Source organism: Lycorma delicatula, chromosome 12 (assembly GCF_047948215.1).
Source record: "Lycorma delicatula isolate Av1 chromosome 12, ASM4794821v1, whole genome shotgun sequence".
Lineage (NCBI taxonomy): Eukaryota > Metazoa > Arthropoda > Insecta > Hemiptera > Fulgoridae > Lycorma > Lycorma delicatula.
The window spans coordinates 46,525,787-46,549,827 of NC_134466.1; the positions used below are offsets into that span (position 1 = coordinate 46,525,787).

The 24,041-nt window shown below is 31.1% G+C and overlaps 1 protein-coding gene across 1 annotated transcript in view; it reads left to right on the top strand.

Annotated features, from left to right (window-relative positions):
* LOC142332959 (neuroligin-3-like) overlaps positions 1–24,041 on the top strand; it is a 290,961-nt gene that overhangs the window by 147,327 nt on the left and 119,593 nt on the right. Inside the window, exon 3 of the mRNA XM_075379678.1 lies at positions 20,309–20,587. Coding sequence (XP_075235793.1) covers positions 20,309–20,587 — 279 coding nt within the window. The remainder of the gene's footprint in view (positions 1–20,308; positions 20,588–24,041) is intronic.

The window sequence follows — 24,041 nt, forward strand, 5'->3', positions numbered from 1 at the left end:
TAACTACTAATGCGATCTGTGAACGGATGCATGAATTAACTAGTGGGTATTCTGACTACCTTCCGTTTTAAATTTAACAGCGCTGGCATCAAAGACTTCTCGTAATAACAAACACTTAAACAGTACGTTTTGATCTTTGTTTGTGAAGGGAGCAATGGAGCAATGTTTAAACATTAAGTTTTGTTTTAAATTGGGTAAAAGTGGCACAGACACTTTTAAAATGATACAAACTGTTTATGGTAATGAAGCAATGGGTCATAAAAACGTTTCTAAGTGGTATGCAAGGTTTCGTGATGTTAGAGAGAACATTGAAGATGATCCACGTCCAGGAAGATCATCTACGTTTCGAGTAGAAGAAAATGCTCAAAAAGTGTCTGAAATTCTTCGCGTTGTGCGTCTATCAGGTTACTTAAGGAGATCACTGGAATTACTAAAACAACTGTGCATCGCATTCTAACTGAAAATTTGAGCGAAAACATCTGTAGTCGCTTTATGTTCCACTCACTCACTGACGATCAAAAAGATTGCAGAGTGGAATATTGCAGAGACATGAAAAGACCGGCCGCTAGGGACCCAGATTTCATGTCTTGCATCGTCACAAGTTATGAAAGTAGTATTTTCAGTGTTTTCTTCGTTTTGACATGATTTCTGATATCCAGAAATAATGCTGGCAGTTTCAAAGGTTGAGTATCAGAATTGTTTCGTATAATTTTTCCAACACTTCCGTTGTGTATTGACTCATAAGGAACCCATTTTGAATAAAAAGTCGTATAAATTAAAAATAAACATCGTCTTGTATTTTATTTAACATGAGTCACCTTTCCTGCGGGACGGACTGTGTGTTTGTGTATGTGTGTGTGTGTGTGTGCGTGTGTGTGTGTAAGTATATATTTGTAAATTTTATTCATAATATTTAACTCAGAATCAAATTCACTACAAGTTTTATTTAATTCCATCTATTAAAGTTGTTTTACGCCAAACATAAAATGATATGTTTTTCGACCACAATTTTGTATCTTTTATAGATTTCTCAGAAATTATTAGAAGTATAATTTTGGAACCAATTTTTAACAATTTTTCAGGTGAAATTTCATATAAAATCACTATATTTATCCCTTAATTTGAATCTCAAGAATTACAGTCAGTCTTAATTTTACCAAAGGCTCAGAAATCAGAGTGAAATCTTTTGCCAACCGATAGTCAATAACGAAACTTTTCCGAACCTATGTTTATATAAAATTTCTTCTTTATTTTCCACCCTTAGAGTCGTCCTGAAATTTTGTTACATTCTTCATGAATCACTCTGTATATACTCTCTCATAAAAAATGAAATTTCAAATCACTTACAAAGCATGTTTTTTTAAGTGCTCATTTTTAAGTTCTTCGTTACATTTTATTCGACCGTTTATTCGACCATTTTATTTCCTTCTTACAGATAGTAGTCGTACCTTAAAAAAAAGGATGGTAAAGGAGACAAAGACACGATAATAACTTATGTTTAAACGAACTTCCTTTTGTCGTAGACGTACAGATAGCGGGATATTATCTGAGCAGCCAATACATCAGCCAGAGAGACAAATTGCTTGTAATTCTACCCACATCCATTTTAAAAAAAGGGTATTAAATCCGATACTTAATTCTGTATAAAAATTTACTTTTTATATATATTCTTTTTCAATATAGATATCTTTACCCCTTAATTTGAATCCCAAGAATTACAGTCTGGCATTTAATTTTTTTTTTTTTTTTTTAATTTTTTAACTAATCTTATCCGTTAAAGGTTTTTAAATTATATAAGAGGTCTTTCAAATTGAGCACAAAAGCTTTACAGATTGTGGTGGCAACTATTGTATTCCTTCCTTTTTTTTGTTTTATCGCAATTTTACTTTTTTCGTTGAAAATGAAAGACCTTTAGATATTCAATTTTAATAATTTCATTTAATGTTTTACTTGAAAAAAAAAAACAGGTAGGAAACAAGAATTTATTTAATTTTTTATTTCCACATTTCATTGCTCAGGGTCGTCAAAAACTAAAAAAAAATAATTGGAGGGTGGTAATGTTCGTACGAACATATAACAAATAATATATTATAATATTCAATCCCGTGCGTTGACGTAATTGAAGCTTTATAACTTTTGATTGGATAAAAAGATTTTGATTAAATTTTTTATCGGAAACTGAAGAAAATTGCTCCTGTATATGTAGAAATCTGTTGGTAAAAATTTGTGGTCAATATCTTGACTCCGAAATTTTTTTTCGGAGTCAAATCTTTAAAAATTTTTCAATCATAACTCACTTTATATTAAGCTCAGTATATGCATGGATGCTTATCTTACCATTTAAAAAAGAAGTTTTTTTTTTAGATTTTGCCCCAATATTTCCCTTCAAAAATCTAAAAAAATTGCATTTTTTATTTATTACAATATTTTAACAGATTTTTTTTTATTTCTTCTTAGGCAAAGTAGAAATGAAAGTAATCCAAAAAAAAACAATACTTTGGGAACAATATTAGGGAACTTAATATTATTAAAAATTTAAATAATAAATTTTGCTATTCAGTCTTGTTCGGTCCTGAGCGATTCCAGTTCCTTGGAATTTTCCTGGCAGGTTTTTCGGGTGGTTTGTTTGTCATTGCCTTCTCGATGTGGGAAGGTAATATAAAGTTTTCTTAGAACTTCCAAAAAGGTGATTTTTGAAAATAGGGAAGCAGAAAAAAACTATATTTTTTTATTTTATAAACTTTTTTTTTAATTTAAACATATAATGATGATTTGACAATAAAACTTTATCATAAGTCACTCCACATCCCAAAAAGAAATCTTAGTAACTCATATATCATGATTTTTCCACAAGAGAATAAATAACCAGTGCCGGGGAAGTATTACAACTTTGTTATCAGATTTTTGTTTTTTTTTTCCAATAGGTATAACGTTTTTTGTGCATTCTCTTTCAAAAATATGCTTAATTTATTTATCGTAAAGTTGAAAAATAAATTTTCAATTGGAAGTCGATCAACCACAAACCGAATTTCATCGGCTACTGTAGAAAAATACTGAATTAATTATTTATTGTGTGGTATAAATGTTCGGCCAAACTCTTTTCCCGGATAACTAAAAATTCTCCAGGTCCCTGCAAATATTCGGTTTACTACTATTTTATTATACTTGAGATGACTATATCTATCATAAAAAGCAACGATACATTATTATTTCCTTGTACAAAGTAAAGGAAGTATTGTGATCGCGAAAAAATTCGGTTTTCTGATTTCAATGGAAATATCCATTTTGACCATCCCTGAATCCATTTTGACTACTTTTGGGGTGACGTCTGTACGTACGTATGTACGTCTCGCATAACTCAAAAACGATTAGCCATAGGATGTTGAAATTTTTGGATTTAGAACTTTTGTAATATCTAGTTATGCACCTCCCCTTTTGATTGTAATCGACTTGACCAAAAAAGTCCAAAATCCAAACAAATTTGGATTTTTTATTTTTTCTTAACTGCAATAATAAGCCCTGATTGAGAGCTTTTCAACGATATATCATAAGTGGTATTTATATTCATTGGTTCCAGAATTATTATTATTTTTTTTGTCTTCAGTCATTTGACTGGTTTGATGCAGCTCACCAAGAATCCCTATCTAGTGCTAGTCGTTTCATTTCAGTATACCCTCTACATCCTACATCCCTAACAATTTGTTTTACATATTCCAAACGTGGCCTGCCTACACAATTTTTTCCTTCTACCCGTCCTTCCAATATTAAAGTGACTATTCCAGGATGCCTTAGTATGTGGTCTATAAGTCTGTCTCTTCTTTTAACTATATTTTCCAAATGCTCCTTTCTTCATCTATTTGCCGCAATATCTCTTCATTAGTCACTTTATCCACCCATCTGATTTTTAACATTTTCCTATAGCACCGCATTTCAAAAGCTTCTAATCTTTTCTTCTCAGATACTCCGATTGTCCAAGCTTCACTTCCATATAAAGCGACACTCCAAACATATATATAGAATATAAATATATAAAGAAACCAGACATATAAACCAAACATATATATATATATATACAGAATTATAGCCAAATAAAATTTTAATTAATGAAATATTTGTTCTTATAAGGAGAAGGCACATCGGTTAGAATTCGACTTTTTTTTTAATTTAAATATATTGATTTATTAATAATTACTAACCTGTGATTGTAAAATTTTTTTACAATAAATAATAATTTAATAATAACAATAAAAATAAACTATGAAAAAATATCTGAAGTTATTAGTGAAATAAAATTTTATGTACTTTTAAGAATGTGATTACGTAATTTAATATGCGTACAAGAGAGTCAAGTGGTGTTCACATCAAATTTTTTTTTATTTTAAGACAATTTTAGTATCCTTAAACAGAATTGGTTTGTTTGAGAAAGTCATAAATTTATTTTGGATAATACTAATTGAATTACCTATCAATTAAAGATTATTCTAATTATAAATTACAAACGTTGATAGTACATTCGTTTTTTCTTTTTTTTTAAAATCCCTTTCGGAACACCGGAAGGCGGAAGTAGATTTCATCGGTGCTAAATAACGGATAAAAAAAATTTCCACCTTAAAGTTAAGAAAAACTAAAGCCCCCATCTTCTTACAATTCCAGCAATATTTTGGTCATCCCTTGCCGTAAGGGTTGGTCATATCAAAAATTATTTCAAACAAAAGTTTTATGTAATTTTTAGAAGACTAACGACCACTTTAAACCGATTCGATACTGTGCCTATTAAGGAGGTATGAATTTTTTGTCTTCGAAACCCCATTTTTTCTAACCCCTTGGGCCAATGGTTGGTGATATAAAAACCTTTACTTTATTAGATTTAGGTCCTTATCCAAATTGTAGTAGGAACTTTAAAAGAATTTGATATTTTACTTAATAAGAAAATTATAGTGATATTTTGTTTTTTTTTTTCGAAAAAGCCCTTCCATTTCCCCCTCCATCTTCCGATTTTGCCCATTAACGAACGCGACCGAGATTTTGGGTCGTTATATTTTATGTATCAATTTGAAAATAATTGGCACAAAATTATGGCAGTTATCGTGTCCACAAAAAGGTGAAATATGTAGATATATATCATTACAATAGGTAGCTTTCTTATGAAATCTACCTAAAAGAGTATTTTTCTAGTTTTCACCGGAGAAAATATTGTTAGTTCAAGACCTATCGAACCGCTTGTATTTTAATGCTATCGGTTCCTTCTAGAAACTATCTGCGGCTTTTATTTTACCGGGTGATTCTAAAAGGACAACACAAATTTAAAAACATAAAAATATTTATAAATAACTTACAGATTCGGTTGAGGTCTCATTTCGTGGCTACACACATCAAGTTTTGACTTATGTAGTTCATTAGTACCGAATTCGGCAACCATCTGTCAGTATTGTTGTTAAAAATGGATACATATACTGGTGCGGAACTCTGTGTTTCGCTTTTGCATTTCGTTGAACTCCTGTTCAACGTAATTTTCGTAGAGAGTACGGTAAGAAGCCTTGTAGTAAACATACAATTTACTTTTGACACTAAACCTTCAGTAAGACAGGTTTCTCTGTTAAATATACAAAACCAGGACGCCAACGCGTCCCTGAAGCTGCTGTGGATCAACTCAGAGAAAGCTTTGCATTTAGTCCGAAGAAATAAATTCGACGTGCGTCATGCGAAGCTGGCATTCCTCAAACGGCTGTTTGAGGATTTCCCACGTTCGACTGCCGGACGTGAGCTATTGAACGTTGCTCCTGTGAGTTGGTGGCTAAGCCCCTTACAGTTGACACAATCATAGATTGTATGTTATCAGGGCAGAGAGGTTTCGTGCGTTAACTGACTTTATGACACGGATACTCCAGCACAAAACCAAGGAGGAAAAGTTGACGAGGGATGAGGGACAGCCCCCGCGGAGCTGTCGTTCGTCTGTGCTTGCACGGATGGGCGGCAGTGATGAGGCACTGGGACTTTCTCATCCCTTCGCGAAAAATACCGAGACCCGGTGTGAGTGTCCTGCACAGGGTGCTCTCACTAGAGACGTTGGCGTCAAGACCGAGTCCCGGCTTCTGAGGTGGGGTCCAGGAACGACATAGTCGAGCTTGGATACCCCGCCATATCGGTTAGAGGGAGGCAGGGAAAAAATCTAACTGGTGGACTGATCTGTCGGACTAGACTTTCGGGCAGCGGACGGGGAGACTCGTTTGAGTAGATAACCCCCTGGGCTGTGCTTTGCTTTGTTATGGATTCGGCCTGTTGGGGGGGGGGGTGAAAAAAATGGCTGTTTGGCACGTATTACGTACACAATTACACCTGAAACCGTACAAACTAACCGTGGTTCAACACATTACAGATGATAACAAAAGTTGCTCGGCTGCAGATTTGTGTGGAAACGATGAATAGAATTGTACACATTTTTAGACAATGTAATTTTTATTGATGAGTCAACGTTTCACATCAATAGCAAGGTGAACACCTATAGCTGCCGAATACGGGTAGCGAAGATCCTCATGAAACTTTGCAATACATTCGTGATAGCCCTAATATCAATGTTTTTAGTGCCCTAAGCAATCAAAAACTGTACGGTCCGTTCTTTTTCTAAAAGGCAACCGTAAATAATATCGTTTATCTGGACGTGCTTCAAAATTTTCTAATTCGTCAGGTAGCCGATGATGATCAAGATGGACGCCATTACTATCAGCAGGATAGGACACCACCTCACTACCGCCTAGAAGTCCGAGAATTTCTTGATACTCGATTCTCAGGTCGTTGGATCGGTCGTGAAGGTTCAATTGAAAGACTACCTTCCTCTGCAGATTTGATTCCGCTGGATTTTTTCATGTAGGGTTTCATTAAAGATCGGGTTTATTACCACTTTTGCCTGCTGATCTTGTTTAGCTAAAACTTCGAATTAACAACACAGGCTGCAGAGATAACTCGCGACTTGCTGTCTACAGTCTGGAATGAAATCGACTTCAGTTGGGATGTACTTTCCATTACATAGAAGCCATATCGAACCAAATTGAATGTTGAGTGACAAGGTTGATTTATTTTTCTTTGAAATGGGACCTCAAAAAAATCTGTAAGTAATCTCGATAAATATTTAAATGCTTTTAAAATTGTTAAGTCCTTTTTTAATCACTCTATTATTGGCATGTAAGCAGTCACATACAGTTTTGTAGTATGAAACGGATTCCAGACCTTTATACCACTCTGTTTATTAATATATTATTTAGCGTGACAAATTTAAAGCTATGGATTAATTATTCTCTTTGTATATATCAATCCGTTTAGATATAGCCTTCAGTTCTGTGTAATATCCTGTTTTAATTCGCAGGCAATGTAAAATCAATATAATATAATAATATTATATTATATGAATGATAATATTAGAAGACTGATATGAAACCGGCTATATTGACTTTTCTACCTTTTTTTCTTTAACCTCCGGGACCACCGTTAGGTATTGCTTCATAGGATGAGATGGATGACAATTTAGCGTGTGAAAATGTCATGCCTGACCGGGATTCGAACCCAGGACTTCCGGATGAAAAGCCGAGACGGTACCAATCACTCCACGGAGGCCGGCTGACTTTTCCACCTAGGGTAAATGAAAATCTCAAAATTCTTAATATTCAAAATTATTTTTAATTTGAGAAAACTATTTTTGGATTGTATTTTTAACTCCCTTTAAAGCCCATCAGTGCTAGGAACGGGGGGGGGTGGCGACCGGAAGCGTCCCAAGACAGGTGTCTTCCCCTACGAGGGGGGTTGGGATGCATTTTTAATCAAGGAAGGTCAGTATTTATTTTAATCTGTTGAAAAAACAAACCGTTCCTGAATACAAGTCGAGACAAAGGTTTTTTTTTCCTGTCTTCATAACTCTAAAGCTGTGCTGTTAGAAGGAAAGTTAAAAAAATGCGATGTGGGTTTTTGTGCATTTCTCGAAGTTTCATGACTCAGGAACCCCAAAAAGTTTAAATAATAGTAGAGGGGTAATGAACATAGTGTGTTGGCGCGTTTGAAGCTTCACTGGATAAACCTATTTTTGATGAAATCTTGTACAGAGATTCGTATCTATAGGAAAATTATTTGTTAAAATTTTGGAATCAATATTTCCAGGGGATGAGGTAGTTAGTTTCTCTGGAATTAATTTTCTCAAAATTTTGCCAACAATCGCACTTTGTATTAAGTAAATTATATTAAGTACATGGGTATATTTTTAAAAAAAATAAATTGTTCCCGAATTTTCCTCCTTCCACAAAATCCTATTTTTTTTATTGCATATTTTTAACTGACTTTTTTTATATCTTTTCTAAGCAGAGAGTATTAGTGCAGTGGCAAAAAAAAACACTTTGGAAATAGAAAAAAAAAAAATTGAGGATGAGGAAGCTGATCAAAGTTTAAGAAATCGATTTTTTGAATTTTTAAAAATGTTATTGATTTAATTAAACTTTTAATAGTATAATACTACAATAAAATATCATAATATACCCCCACCCTCAAAAAGAAATCTGAGATAAAATTTTACTGTTTGCACATTTTTCAGTGGAATATTTTTTCGTTTTTTTCTATTTAAAGTAGTAAACTTACACAAATCAAAAACTTTCTTGTGAATTGACTTTGGGGGGGGGGGAGTGAAAACAAAAAAAAGTAAAACATATATAAACTTTTAGAAATTTTTAAATATTTTTCATATATCATTATTTTTCCATTACATAAGAATAAATAACGAGTGCGAAGAAAGCATTACAATTTTGTTGTCGGTTATTTTTTAAGTCCATTTCATTTACTATGTCGATCATCAATCATTGCCGATAGCGAAGTACAAATGATAAATGGTTTTTTGAATTAAAAAAAAAAACATAATTCTCAGATGATCGACAGGTATTTAAAACGTGTGAAGAAAGTGTGATGACGAATGAGATGCATGTATGAAAATTATGTCGGTTATTCAACGAAGGGAAGAAACGTGAATGATGAACATTTACCTCTCATCAGCGACATTTTTAGATAAGAAAAATCATTCTTCTAACTGATTAACAGCCTCGATAGAATACCATTAATGTAGACGGGAACTAAAAGAATTTTAAAATTTTTCACGCACTGTACAGGTCTCGGCGTGAGTTTCCTTCAAGATAACGCATCCTCATGTTTGCTAAAACACATAAGAACATTTGTAAATGTTGGGATGCGAGGTACTGGACAATCCTTCGTATAGTGAGGATCTGGCATTATCTTATTATTATATTTTTCTGAAAGTAAATAATGTTTGAGCGAGTGACTTTTCAGACCAATGATGAGAATGACTATCAAAATTTCAGAGAATAGTTCAAGAAACAGACTGCAGACTTCTTCAAAGAGGTGATCATTAAGCCCAATCTCTCGACCTCAAAACAGCTTGATTGTTAACGGATATTTAAAATAAAAAATATTTACGATCTATTTTTGTTGATCTATTCAAGATCTTTATAAATAAATATATATATATACGAGGTCTGTTCAAAAAATAACCGAACATTTTTAATTACGCGCCAACGGAGATATTTAGTCATGTGCGGTTGGTAGCATTGTGTTTCGCATAACCTCCTCTGTAACCACATGTTCTTGGATTGTTGATATCTAGTATATTTTTTTGTGTTATTGTTGTTTAAGTGTTAGTAGCGATTTATGTAATGTGCGTTTTTCGGGAGCAACAATACAACGTAATATTTTGTGTGAAACTAAGGAAAATTTGCACAGAAACTTTTCAAGTTTTGAAACAAGCGTACAAAGATGATGCTCATGTTTCGAATGCCACCCTCTAAAAGTGGTCGTCAGTCAATTGAAGATGACCCTCGACAAATGAGGCCTTCAATTTCAACTGATTTCACACACGCTCAGAAAATTAAAAGATTTGGTGCGTGAAAATCACCGATTGACTATCAGAGAACTTGCAGAAAGGGTTAGCATCTCGATTGGATCACGCCATGACATTTTGACTGGAAACTTTAACATGCATCGAGTTGCAGCAAAGTTTGTTCCTCGTTTGATAAAAGAACAGCAGAAATAACATCGAGTGGACGTTTCTCGGCAACTCCTTGAACAAAACTATGACAACGAAACATACATACAGAAGATCGTAACGGAAGACGAAAGCTGGGTTTACGGCTACGACAGTGAGACAAGAGTTCAATCATAAAAAAAATCGCAGATTGCAAAAATCGCTACTAACACTTAAACATGTTGTACTCAAACAACAATAACATGAAAACTAAACAAAATATCTACAAGCCAAGAATATGTGGTTAGAGAGGAGGTTATGTCGCTCCCAATCGCACGTCACTAAATATCTCCGTTGACGCGTAATTAAAATGTTAGGTTATTTTTTGAACAGACCTCTATATATACACCCACTATTTCAGTCTCTTACTTAAATGTTTATTGCTTTTATTGCTGTTCAAGTGTAAACCAGTGTAACAACAAAATGACGAACAGTGGGAGAACGTGGAAGAAATTTCCATTTTTCCGGGGTATTTATTGTTTAGTTTTACAAGTAGAATCCGAAAATGTATAGCCAGCCCACCATTTTAGAAACACACACACACACACACACATATATATATATATATATATATATAGTAACTAAAATTATATTAATTCAATATTATGATTTTTCTTTTCTTTTTTACGTATAAAAGTAACACACAGTGTTTAATTAAATCGGTTATTATTGGTTAACGACTAAGAAGAAAAGTTCAGAAAAAATAATTTTTTTAAGGAGTAGATATTTTCTTTTGTTTGATGTAAAAAAAAATCTATCTTTAAGAGAGAATCAAATGTCAGTTCACGGAATCGAATCTCTCTCATCTTTCGATTTTTGTTCATTAATCCATCTTTTTCTGTTAGTCGTCGTAAGATTGTTCTAATTTTGATAAATTAATTAAGGAGAAAAAATAAAAGGTATCATTAGTTTGAATGTGAGCGTGCGTCAGGAAGAGTATGGCTTCGACGCGCACAAAAATCTGCGCAAGATAGCCCCTGGAAAGAGAATGAAATTGAGCCATTTGATTCAGCTGCGATTTCATTTTCAATGAAAAACAACTTTAATTTATTCTTCTGATACATTATCTGGATAATTTAATAATTGTTTTATTTACCTTTTTTTTTTTCGCAATTAGTTATTTGTTTTTTATTTCTTCATGTAAATATATAGTGTATTATGAATTTACGTTGGTGTTACGTTCCGTAAAATTTCCCCGTATAATGAAGTCGCGTAAATTGAAGCTAACTTTTAATGCAGAAATACAGATTAGGTTCTTGTTAAGTTATACAGTAAATGATATATGTAAATTACTGTACTCAAAAATAGTGTATTTTATTTTACTATTTTATTATTACAGTATCATTGCATTATTTTAATTATATTACAGTACAATGTATAAATTTAAAAAGAAAAGATATGTACTGTACATAGATTATTTCCACTATCATCATTTAACATTTATTATCATCAATCATTTAGTTTTTTTTTTCACTTAACATTAAAAAAAATCCCTTATGGCGCACCGGAAGGCGGAGGTAAACTTCACGGTAATAAGAACGGGATAAAAAATATTTTCTTCTTAAAGTTAAGAAACATTTCAAATTTACTCAATACGACAATGATTGAATTTGAAAAAACGTTTCACATATTTAGCATACAACAAGCCCCATCTTCTTACAATTCCAGCAAAAGTTTGGTCATCCCTTGCTGTAAGGGTTGATCATATCAAAAATTGTTTCAGAAAAATGTTTTAGGTAATGTTTAAAGGACATTTTTTTGTCTTCAGTCATTTGACTGGTTTGATTCAGCTCTCCAAGATTCCCTATCTAGTGCTAGTCGTATCATTTCAGTATACCCTCTACATCCTACATTCCTAACAATTTGTTTCACATATTCCAAACGTTGGTTCCCTACACAATTTTTTCCTTCTACCTGCCCCTCCAGTATTAAAGCGACTATTCCAGGATGCCTTAATATGTGGCCTATAAGTCTATCCCTTCTTTTAGCTATATCTTTCCAAATGCTTCTTTCTTTATCTATTTGCCGCAACACGTCTTCATTTGTCACTTTATCCACCCATCTGATTTTTAACATTCTTCTATAGACCATATTTCAAAAGTTTCTAATCTTTTCTTTTCAGATACTCCAATCGTCTAAGTTTCACTTCCATATAAAGCGTTTATAGGACTAACGATCACTTTAAACCGATTCCATACTGTGCCTGTTAAGGGAGATATGATTTTTTTTGTCTTCGAAACCCCATTTTTTCCACCCTCTGATCCAATGGTTGATGATATCAAAATACTTTACTTAGATAAATTTTAGGCCCTCATCCAAAGAATAGTAGGACCTTAAACGAATTCGATATTTTACTGAATAGAAAATTTATACCGATATTTTATTTTTTTCGAAAAAGCCCTCCCATGGTCCGATTTTGCCCATTAACGAACTCGGGCAAGATTTTTGATCGTTATATTTTATATATAAATTTAAAAGTAATTGGCTCAAAATAACAGCAGTTATCGTCTCAATAAGAAAGTATATATATATATATATATAAACTTGTGAACTGACGGTGGTTTTGGGGTCTGTAGGATGTGAAACGGGAAGATTTGTCGAAATTTTCCAGAAGTCGAATCATGGTACCCATTACAATAAGGGTAGCTTTCTTATGAAATCTATCTAAAAAGCTTAATTTTAAAATTATAAAAATAAACTAACTTCGAAGTAATTAAAAGGTCCATGTTAGCAATAAATAAATAATAAATCTAAGAAATAAAAACAAAAAATCGAAATTATGAAAATGTTAAATAAATAAAATAATTTTGAAAACATAAAACAATGTAGAAGTATTTAATGGAAATTATTCCAAAATATGCGTAATTCTGTATGTTAAACGAAGATACAAACAAAAAATGTAATATTATATTTTATAATTAGTATTATTTAATTAATATCATTAACTAAAAAATAAAAAAATTACTGTAAACAATTGTTGGTACAATAAACAAACTCTTCAAGATCTTGAAATTAAGACATCATACAACTGTAGCGACCAATAATGTTATATAGGCTAACCTAATGATAGAACCTTAAAAATAACAAACTCTTTACACAGAGTTTTACCTAAAACTAGTAATGATGGACTGTTTGGATTTGTCCACAGTAAAAGTCTTTTTTCTTCCTTGTGCGGTGCAATTATATTTTCTAGTTCCCGTTGAAACCACAAACTACGCTCCATCACAAGATTTTCAGCAATTATAAATTGTTTCAATTCCTCCGCCATTTTTACAAATTTGTCTAAATTTGTTGAATTTATACTTATTTTTTATCGAAATTTTCTCTTCTTCATTTCTTTTTTGTCTTGTACGATTTCGTTCTCTGTCATCTCCATAACTTCCAAGACACTTAATTTTTCATTTACATCCATTGCCAATATGTGTAAAAATCCTTCTTCTGGTTACGGTCTGGCAATGTTGACTACTATCCTCTACATTTTTATTTATTTTGTGTCTATCCTTTATGGCTTCATTACGTCCTCTCTTTATATATATATATATATATATATATATATATATATATATATAAATGTGTGTGTGTGTGTATTGTTTTATACGTTGTGTGTGGGTGTGTGTGTCTATTTTAATACTAATTTGATACACCAAATTATTAGAAAAACAAAGAAGAGATGTATGCATTTATCTTTTACAGAACCTTTAATAATAATAAACAACGTACCGACTTCCATAGCGGTGTGGTAGCGTCTTTGTCTTTTATCTGGAAGGTTTTAAGTTCGAATTCCGATAAGACTTAGCAATTGTCTCATCGTAAAAACATTCATTTCTTATTAAGCAATAGATTTAACTGTAAATTAAGATTAGGTCTGTTACCAAAGATAATATTTAGAAATTTTAAGTAATTGTTCTTTTTTTTTTTCTTTTCCTGTTTAGCCTCCGGTAACTACCGTTTAGATAATACTTCAGAGGATGAATGAGGATGATATGTATGAGTGTAAATGAAGTGTAGTCTTGTACATTCTCAGTTCGACCATTCCTGAGATGTGTGGCTAATTGAAACCCAACCACCAAAGAACACCGGTATCCACGATCTAGTATTCAAATCGGTGTAAAGATAACTGGCTTTACTAGGACTTGAACGCTGGAACTCTCTGCTTCCAAATCAGCTGATTTGGAAAGACGCGTTCACCACTAGACCAACCCGGTGGGTCTAAGTAATTGTTCTAGACAATTTATTTCTTACTTCATCCTGGATAAAAATAAGACACTATTGCAAAAAAAATCATTTTTTTATTGCTAACTTGATTTCATTGTAGCCAACATAACCTGTAATAAATAAAAACTCCATTATTTATTATTATTTAAAATTACAAAAGTAAACTAACAGTTATCAAGCCTGAAAATAAAATATTTGCGTTTTAAAGTTATCTTTTAATTTTAGTAAGATATTTCGACACCAAGTGAGCGGTGGGACACGAAGCAAGTGGTGTGTGGCACTATTCTTAGTTCGTTCACGCAATTAGGTTTGCTGTTGGAGCTAGTTAGGACTGGTCGCTTAACTGATTCGAGGCTCAGTAGCCATTGTGGCAGACATTCGGTCTTATGCTTTAGGGCGATCGAATGGAGTGGTGGCGGGAGAAATGCCATGCAAATCAGTCAATCAATCAATCAATGGGTTAAGATCAGGTGACCTTGGAAGCCACCGCAAACAAGCTCTGTCATTGGGTCCATTCGAACTCAAAATTAGTTATATTTTTTAATCATTTTTTGCTAAGTATTTTTAACTTAAACCTTGATTTAATCGTTCGAAAAAATATTCAAGTTATTCAAAGTTTTTGAGTACCCAATAATACTGATTACCTACCTTCATTTCTTCATTGAATTATTTATTTTTTATAATATTTTCTTTCTTCCTGTGCTTTATACTAATTCATTTTCTGATTACAGTTTTATATTAATTTGTATTGTTATTTTCTCTTTCTGAATGCATATCTGTTATCCCTTTGATAAAACATTATTATTTATCTATTAGCTTACGTTTTACGTTTTGTCTGTTATTTATGTAAACGTGTATTTGTGTGTTAATATAAATTTACGCTTATGTATATACATTGTAAAACATATATACGTACACATAAAGCTTTCTACACTGTTCCTCTCTTCATCACACATCCCGGAAGGAAAACAACTCTGCAAATGGACGAAATTTGTCATTAATCTTGTCACGTTGTACTAGGGAGGTTTTCTCTATTCACCCTTTCCTGTTTTTAACTCTTTTTTTTTTTTTAACTCATTCTAAATTTTAACCTTTTTGCACGCCTATCTGCTCAATTTTTAAATTCATTTTCACCATTTTAATTTTTAAACAATATTATCCTGTAAAAAAAAAAATAAATAAAAAACTAGACGTAATGGTAATAGTTCTTTTTTTATCACATAGTAATGTTTTCATGAATTTTTTTCATTTTATTTTAAAAACTGATTTGTTCCATAAATTATTTCTTCTTTTTTATAATTTTACAAAAATATTTTTTTACGTTTAGAGCAACATATGTTGAATTTATGAAATAAATTTTTCATACTAAATAAAAAATATATATTTTTTTTAATCTATTTATTTTATTCAAATTCTTTATAATTATATTCGTGCTTTGTATGAGATTACTTAGGAACAGGTAGATTTGCTAAACAATAGGTAAAATCAAATTTTTTCCTGAATTGGCAGGACATTTGTGTTGTGACAAGATAAAAATGTTTAGTCATGCCTGAAAAACAAATCTGATGATAGAGAGCTCTACTTTTTTAGTATTAGTTATTATATAGTGGAAAAATAAATTATACATGAAAAAATTACCTAAGATTTTTATTTTGTGGTGAAAGTAATTTATGAAGTTTTATTCAAAAAATTATAACTATACGTTTAAATGAACGAAAAAAAGTTCTAAAAATTTTAAAAAATCGGTATTTTTCTGCTCCTCCACCAGTAAAATAACTTTCAAAGATTTTTTTTTATTTATCTACGTTTATTATGTTAAATGGGAAAAAACTAAAAAAAAATCCATTGAACAATATAAGCCAATAAAAAATTACCTTAGATCTTTTTTGTGGGCGGGAATGAATTATAGATGAAATTTAAAATTGTTTCTATAATTTTATTATTTAAATTTTTAACAATATCAGAAATTTAAATAAATCAAAAAGTTTTTGAAAAATTAAAGAAATCGATAGTTTTAAAGTTTGATCAGCTTTTCCATCCTCAATATTGCCCCAAAAAAACTTTTTTTGAGTTACTTGCACTACTACTAAGCCTAAGAAGATATAAATAAAAGATTCGGTTAAAAAATATCCAATAAATAAAAAGATAACTTTTTTGATATTTGGGGAAGGTGAAATTTTGGGAATTTTGAAAAAATATTTTAAAAATGGAAATAAAAGCATGCAAGCATGTACTGAACTTAATATAAAGTAGGGTTGTGTTTGAAAAATTTTGAGAGAATTGATCCACTAACAAAAATCTTTCTGAAGATATTGACCCAAAATCTATATAAATAAAAATTTAAATGATCGTTTGTTCAAAATCTTAAATCTCCGAAAGTTCTTCACCGATTGCTTTGAAATTTTGACACAGTGTTGCATTCGAATACGCGCGTATTTTTATATACCTAAGATGTCACACCTAGCACAGGTAGCAGCAGTGCTACCTGTTGGACATAAAAGCAACACACGTTATACTACGTATTTTACGATTCCATTTCAATGTTTCCGATATGTATGTCCGCTATAGACTAAAAAAACTACTGGACCGATTTACTTGCGGGGAAAAAGGGAGAAAGGGAAAAATCGGAAAAGGAAAAAATCGAAAAAAGTAAAGGGGAAGAAGGGGAAAATGGAAAAAATAAAAAAATAAAGGAAAACGGAGAAAAATAAATGGAAAAGGGAATGGATAAAAGAAAAGGGGAAAAGAGGAATGAAGACTGGGGATAGGGAAATAAGAAGAAGTTTGGGAAGGAAAGGGAAAGGGGGATATGGTGAGAATGAAAATGGGGAAAAGGAAACTGGAAAGAGGCAAAAAAAAAGGGGTAAAGGAAAACGGGAGAAAGGATAAGAGGTAAAAAGGGAAAGGTTAAATTTTGTGAAGTTCCGTAATGTTCATTTAGTTAATGTTTTATCCAACTTTCAATTGTGTTCATTTAATCTATATATATATATATATATACTCAAATCTATCAATAGTGAAGCATTTCGGGGTCTGCTAGTTAAAAAAATAAAAATTTTCCTACATGCAGAAGTCTTTGTATAAAATTTCATCAAAATCGGTGTACCCAGTCAAAAGTTAGTAAGAATCACATACGTTAACACCGTACATACGTACGTTATCCTTTTTTTTATTTTTTGGGATCCCTGGGTTATGAAACATGAAAAAATGCAAATAAACCCATCCCCCATTTTTTTTTTTACTGATTATCTTACTTCTTATAGAATAGCTTAAGACCTATGATGCCACGAAATTAAAAATAAATAAATAAATGAAATAACACTAAAGAAAATATGGTAAGATATTAAATAATTAAAATAAAATATTATGAAGGAATTAATGAAAATTATTATTAAAAAAAAATGAAGAAAATTCAGTCTCGTTTAAATTATTTTCTTTTAATTAATATTGTTAAAAAATTCATCTAAAGTCTTAACATTTTTTTTTAGTAGAACAACTTTTAACAGATTGTTCTAAAGATCTCTTAAATTAATTTTCCAATTTATTAAAGATACAATAAAGCATAATAAATACTTTTCTCGTACGCTGAAGTTGGTGAGTTACGAGAGATTGAAAAAAAGGTATGCAAATTATAAGACTGATCATGACAAACGATGTGCTTGAAAATTTTTAGAAACAGTGTCGGGTATTTTCATAAAAATTTAATAGAAACGAGGAAAGCAATAATAGTCATTAAATTAGTGATAGTTTTCTGTTTTAATTTAAAAATCTGATGTAGACACCACATGACTTCCTTGTACGCTTATTAAATTACATATACATATTATTTTCTACACTTCATTTAAACTTATTTCATTGGAAAGTGAGATACGATCCTCCAATTCTTTAATAAAGTAGACAGTTACACAATTACTGAAATATTAGTTTTTATTAACATCAAATATTTATACAATTATTAATTCAACAATCTTACCTGAAATATTAGGTTAGAGTAGAAGTCCCTTTAACATTAAGAGAAGATGATAAATATAAAGAGGAGTAAAACGTTAAGACCAAGGAAAGAATAAAAAGATAAAGAGAGGATGATGAATATAAAGAGAGAGCAATTTTGAAGAACGCGTACACAAATTAAGATCACAATTATATCAAACTAAAGAGCGATTAAATGATTAGCAACAAAAAAATAAACGAAATCATGATCAACTCCAACTTACAGAGAATATTGTCCGATAAAATCAGAGGACTAATGAGCAAAAGATAAGAATTTTTTACAATTTATTAAAAATCGGCCTTAAATGCCTTAGTGTATATGTTGTTCTTGTGAGGGTCTATTTTTCAGTCACTCTGTAGTTAATTTTAATGTAGATAAAATTAAATAGAAATTCCAGAATAATTAAATAAAATTAAACAGAGATTAAACTGGAAAATCCAAAAATAATACGATTCTAAATTATAATTAATATTAAATAATCATATGTTTCACCAAATATATTATATATACACATGTATATTAAATTACATTTACACATTATAAAAGTACATAACATTTTTTATTTCACTAATATTTTGATTTAATCATTATTGAATTATTATTTATTGTAAACATTTTTTTTATAATCATTGGTTAATAATTATTAAATCAATATATTTAAATTTTAAAAATATAAAAGTTAAAAAAAAGAAATAAAAAAAAAGGAGATGAAGTCTGATTCGAACCGATTTGCCTACTCTTTAAGATTCAAATGTATCATTAATTAAAATTTTCATTTTAATTTCGAATGCAATAAAAAAGGGAGGTACATAACTAGATGTTACAACAGTGCTAAATCCAAAATTTCAACATCCTATGGCTAATCGTTTTTGAATTATACGAGATACATACATACATAAATATGTATGTAAAGAAGCCACGCCGAAACTAGTCAAAATGGATTCAAGGATGGTCAAATTGGATATTTCTGTTTAAATATGAAAAGCGAAATTTTTCGCGATCACAATATTTCCTTTACTTCGTACAAGTAAGTCAAAAAAGTTAAAAAAAAAGGATTAAATAAAAAAATTTGTTCCCAATCAAACGTTAATAATTGAATTAAAAAAAAGAAAAAAATGTTAAAAAAGGAAATGAAGTCTGATTCGAACCGATGTGCCTTCTCCTTGTACGATCCAAATATTTCATTAATTAAAATTCTATTTGGCTGTAATACTGGAACCAATGAAAATAAGTACCATTTATGATATATCGTTGAAAAGATGTTATAATGAGGGCTTATTACTGCAGTTAAGAAAAAGTCCAAAATCCAAATTTGTTTTGATTTTGGGCTTTTTTGAATACTTTTGGTCCACTCGATTGCAATCAAAAGGGGAGGTGCACAACTAGATGTTACAACAGTCCTAAATCCAAAATTTCAATATCCTACGGCTAGGAGTTATGCGGAATACACACGTACGTACAGTCATCACGCCGAAACTACTCAAAATGGATTCAGGGATGGTCAAAATGGATATTTCCGTTGAAATCTGAAAAACCGAAAATTTTATCGATCACAATACTTCCTTTACTTCGTACAAGGAAGTAAAAGAATATAACAGAAGCATAATAATGCCCATTCTCTTATACATATAGAATAAGAGTATAAGTATTATATATAAAGTATTATACTGAGCTGAAAAAATATAGTTATACATATATGTTTTTTTAGTTTTTTTTAAAACTAAAATAACACGTCTGTAGTAGGTTGGATAATTAGAAAGACACAGTAGCAGCCATTGGGTTTTATACGCCCACTTGTACTAGTTTTTTCAATGAATCGAATGGAAGGAGTAACAGTAATGTTACACTGTATGAATAATTCAGTACAATTATCGATTGCTCTTTTCATGGCAGCTGATTGTTTACTACTTTCTAGTTTTTTTTTTCTTTAATACAAGTTTTAAGTGTTTAACTAATAAAACACGAACTTATGACAAGGATTCTATATATACCATTATATATTATTAATGAATTTTCTTTTATGTTTTTTGTTACAGGACTTTTATTTCATCGTGCCATTTTAATGAGTGGTTCTGCATTAAGCCCGTGGGCACTTGTTAGAGAACCATTCAAATTCGCTCGTCAAGTAGCAAGACATGCGAATTGTTCACCTGAACTGCCTCATCCGCATCTGCTCAAATGTCTTAGGGATCGACCCTTAGATGCACTTCTATCAGCTCCTGTGGAAGCTCCAGAATTTTCTACAGCATTTGGACCAAGTATCGATGGCGTAGTAATAGATACTGGTTTACCAGAGAAGCGTTCATCTTCACAAGGTAAATAAATGATTATTAAAACTCGTATTTTTATATACTCACAGATTGATTTACGAATAATGTAAAAAATCTTACAGGAAATGCTTTACTGGTGAAAATAATGCAGAAAGTTCGGAAACGTTTTATTAGTTCATAGTATCAGTTGGCTAAAGATTTTGCTCTTATTTGTACGCCTTAGTTAAAATTAAGCTAAATTCTAATTCTTGGGACCCAAATTAAGGAATAGATTTTGTGGTTTTACGTGAAATCTGACCTGAAAAATTTAGAAAATATAAATCCCAGAACAATATTTAAAGTAGTTTTGGAGAAATCTGGGGGTAAAATATAAAATATTGGGATCGAAAAACACCCTATATTATATTTGACGTGAAAAAACTTCGTTAAATGGGCAATAAATACAAAGATTTTAAACTAAACTTGTAGAGAATTTGATTCTAAGTAAAATCATATGAATAAAGTTCACAGAAACTATAACTAACTCTTCTTTTGCATTACACTTTTGGAGCAACTCCACAGTTTTCTCTAGCATTTAGACAATACGAAAATGCGGCTAGTTAATTTTTTTAAACAAGTGAATTGGATGTGGTAGACCTATCAACTAGCCTCCAACTTCGCCTCACTTAACATCTCTAGACTACCACGATCTACCTGTAGATCAGTAGTCTCCAAAGTGGGGGTACGCAAAGTGATACTTGGGGGTACGCCAAAGAAGTAGTATAAATAATAAATTATTTTTTATTTTTGACCGCGCGCGCACGCACACACACACACACATATATATATATATATATATATGTGTGTGTGTGTGTTTTTCAAAAATGGTGGGTTAGCTATACTTTTCCAGATTCTATTTGTAAAACTAAACAAAAAATATCCTTAGAAAAAATCGCAATTTCTTATTTTTTCTCCCCCTTTCCACCATTTTGTTATTTTTATATAATAATAATAACTTGCTATATAAAATGCGGTGCTATAGGAGAATGTTAAAAATCAGGTGGGTGGATAAAGTGACAAATGAAGAGGTGTTGCGGCAAATCGATGAAGAAAGAAGCATTTGGAAAAATATGAGACAGACTTATAGGCCACTTATTAAGGCATCCTCGAATAGTCGCTTTTATATTAGAGGGTCACGTAGAAGGAAAAAATTGTGTAGGCAGGCAACGTTTGGTATACGTAAAACAAATTGTTAGGGATATAGGATGTAAGGGGTATACCGAAAAAACGACTAGCACTAGATAGGAAATCTTGGAGAGTTGCATCAAACCAGTCAAATGACAGAAGACAAAAAAAATTAATTTCGTTTTACTAAAATATTTTTTTTATTCTTTTGTTTTGAAATATCGAAAGTTTAGTTTCAATACATATTTAAAAACGGCAATTTTTTGATACGTTTTTGTGTTTATTAAACTTCGAATTTTTACGTTTGTATATATTTTTTGGGGATTTTATTCATATCATTTTATTTAGAATCAAATTCTCACAAGATTTTTGTTTTCTCAAAACGTTAATGTGTTCATTACACATTTAAAAAGTTAAATTTAGTTAAATGAAACGACTAGCACTAGATAGGGAATCTTGGAGAGCTGCATCAAACCAGTCAAATGACTGAAGACAAAAAAAAAAATTAGTTCCGGATCTATTATTAAAAAGTTGTAGACATCTCTTCATAACTCTATATATATATATATATATATATATATATATATATATATATATATATATTATAAATTTTCAAAAAAAATTAAAAAAATATTTAAACCGAAAGGAAACAGAAAAAGCATATACAGAGTGATTCAGGAGAATAGGGCAATACTTTGACAACTCATTCTAGAGGCTAAAAATAAGAAAAAAGTTCATATAAACATAGGACCGAAAACGCTTTGTTAGCGAGTTATACAGAGTGAAAGATTACGCCCGAGTTTCAGTTCCTCCGGGTAAATTAAGGCTTTCTGAAATTCTGGGAAGGTCAATTAAGGGGTCAATTTTTACGATAAGAATTCGACGTAATACTGCAAACACGATTGAACAGCGAAAGGTTATTTAACACATTACCACAATTAAATGACAACAATGTGTAGTATTTAAACAAATTGTGATGAAAAAATCAGTGTTGCCAACTTGTTTTCCGTAGGTCTAAAATTATTGTACTTACTAGACACATCTGTTTTTTTTTTTGTAACATTTTCTTCTAAGTTTTCGTCGGTTTTGTTGTTAATAAGAGTCGACATGTTTAAAATGTTATTTGTTTTCTGTTGACATTATTTACATCAATCTTCTTATAATTAAAGACTCTACAATTTATGTTTAAAAAATGTATGATTTATTGCCAATTTAACAACGTTATTGTACGTCAAACGTAAAAAAATGTGTTTTTTGGCGTTTTAGATGGTATATCATAGAAACTAAGAGAGATGCAATTCTGGGACCTATTTTTTTCGATTTCCTAGCTCAAAAACCATAAAAAATTGAATTTTCCCCTTAATTGACCTTCCCAGAATTTCAGAAAGCCTTAATTTAACCGGAGGAACTGAAACTCGGGCTAAATCTTTCACTCTGTATAACTCGGTAACGAAGCGTTTTCGGACCTATCTTTGTATGAATTTTTTTCTTATTTTTAATCTCTAGAATGAGTTGTCAAAGTATTGTCCTATCCTGAATCGCTCTGTATTTCAATTTTAACAGGTGGGAGTTGAATTTTGATATTTTTTTTGTTGGATTATTCATATTCAGAGTGTATCACGAAGTTCTCCCGGGAATTTCATAATCTATTCTACTCGTGAAAATAATGTAAAAATTTCATATATAAACATATGTCCTAAAATGCTTCGTTTGCGAGTAATAGCTAGTGATAGATTTCGCTCTGTTTCTTCTATCCCGGTGAAATGAAGTCGTACTGAAATTTTTAGGACGTATTACGGAGCAGAATTAGTGATTTCTAATGGTTTTTGACCTGAAAATTCTCTAAAAATTTTGCTTAAAAGTTTTATGTGTGTATTACCTATTTAAAAAAGTTATTATACGTCAAACATTTAAAAAAACAGGTATTTTTACGCCAATTTATTGGTTTTCATCCCCAAATTTCTCAAAAAATACTGCACAAATACGGTTTTGGCACTTATTTTATTCCATTTTTCAGGTTAATAACCATAAGAAATCACTAATTCTGTCCCCTTATTTATCATCCTAATAATTTCAGTACGACCTCATTTCACCGGGGTAGCTAAAATCCGAGGGGAATTTTTCACGAGCCGTAACTCGCAAAAGGAGTATTTTAGGGTATGTTTATATGAATTGTTTCCATTATTTTCATGAGTTGAATAGGTTATGAAAGTCCCGGAAGAATTTTGTAATATCATCTGTATATAATGTAGGGAACAAATTTGCCCAAGTAAAGGTTTTTTTCTAAAATGTCTTCAAAGAAAATCAAAACTGGTTATTTTCATGATGTACCTCC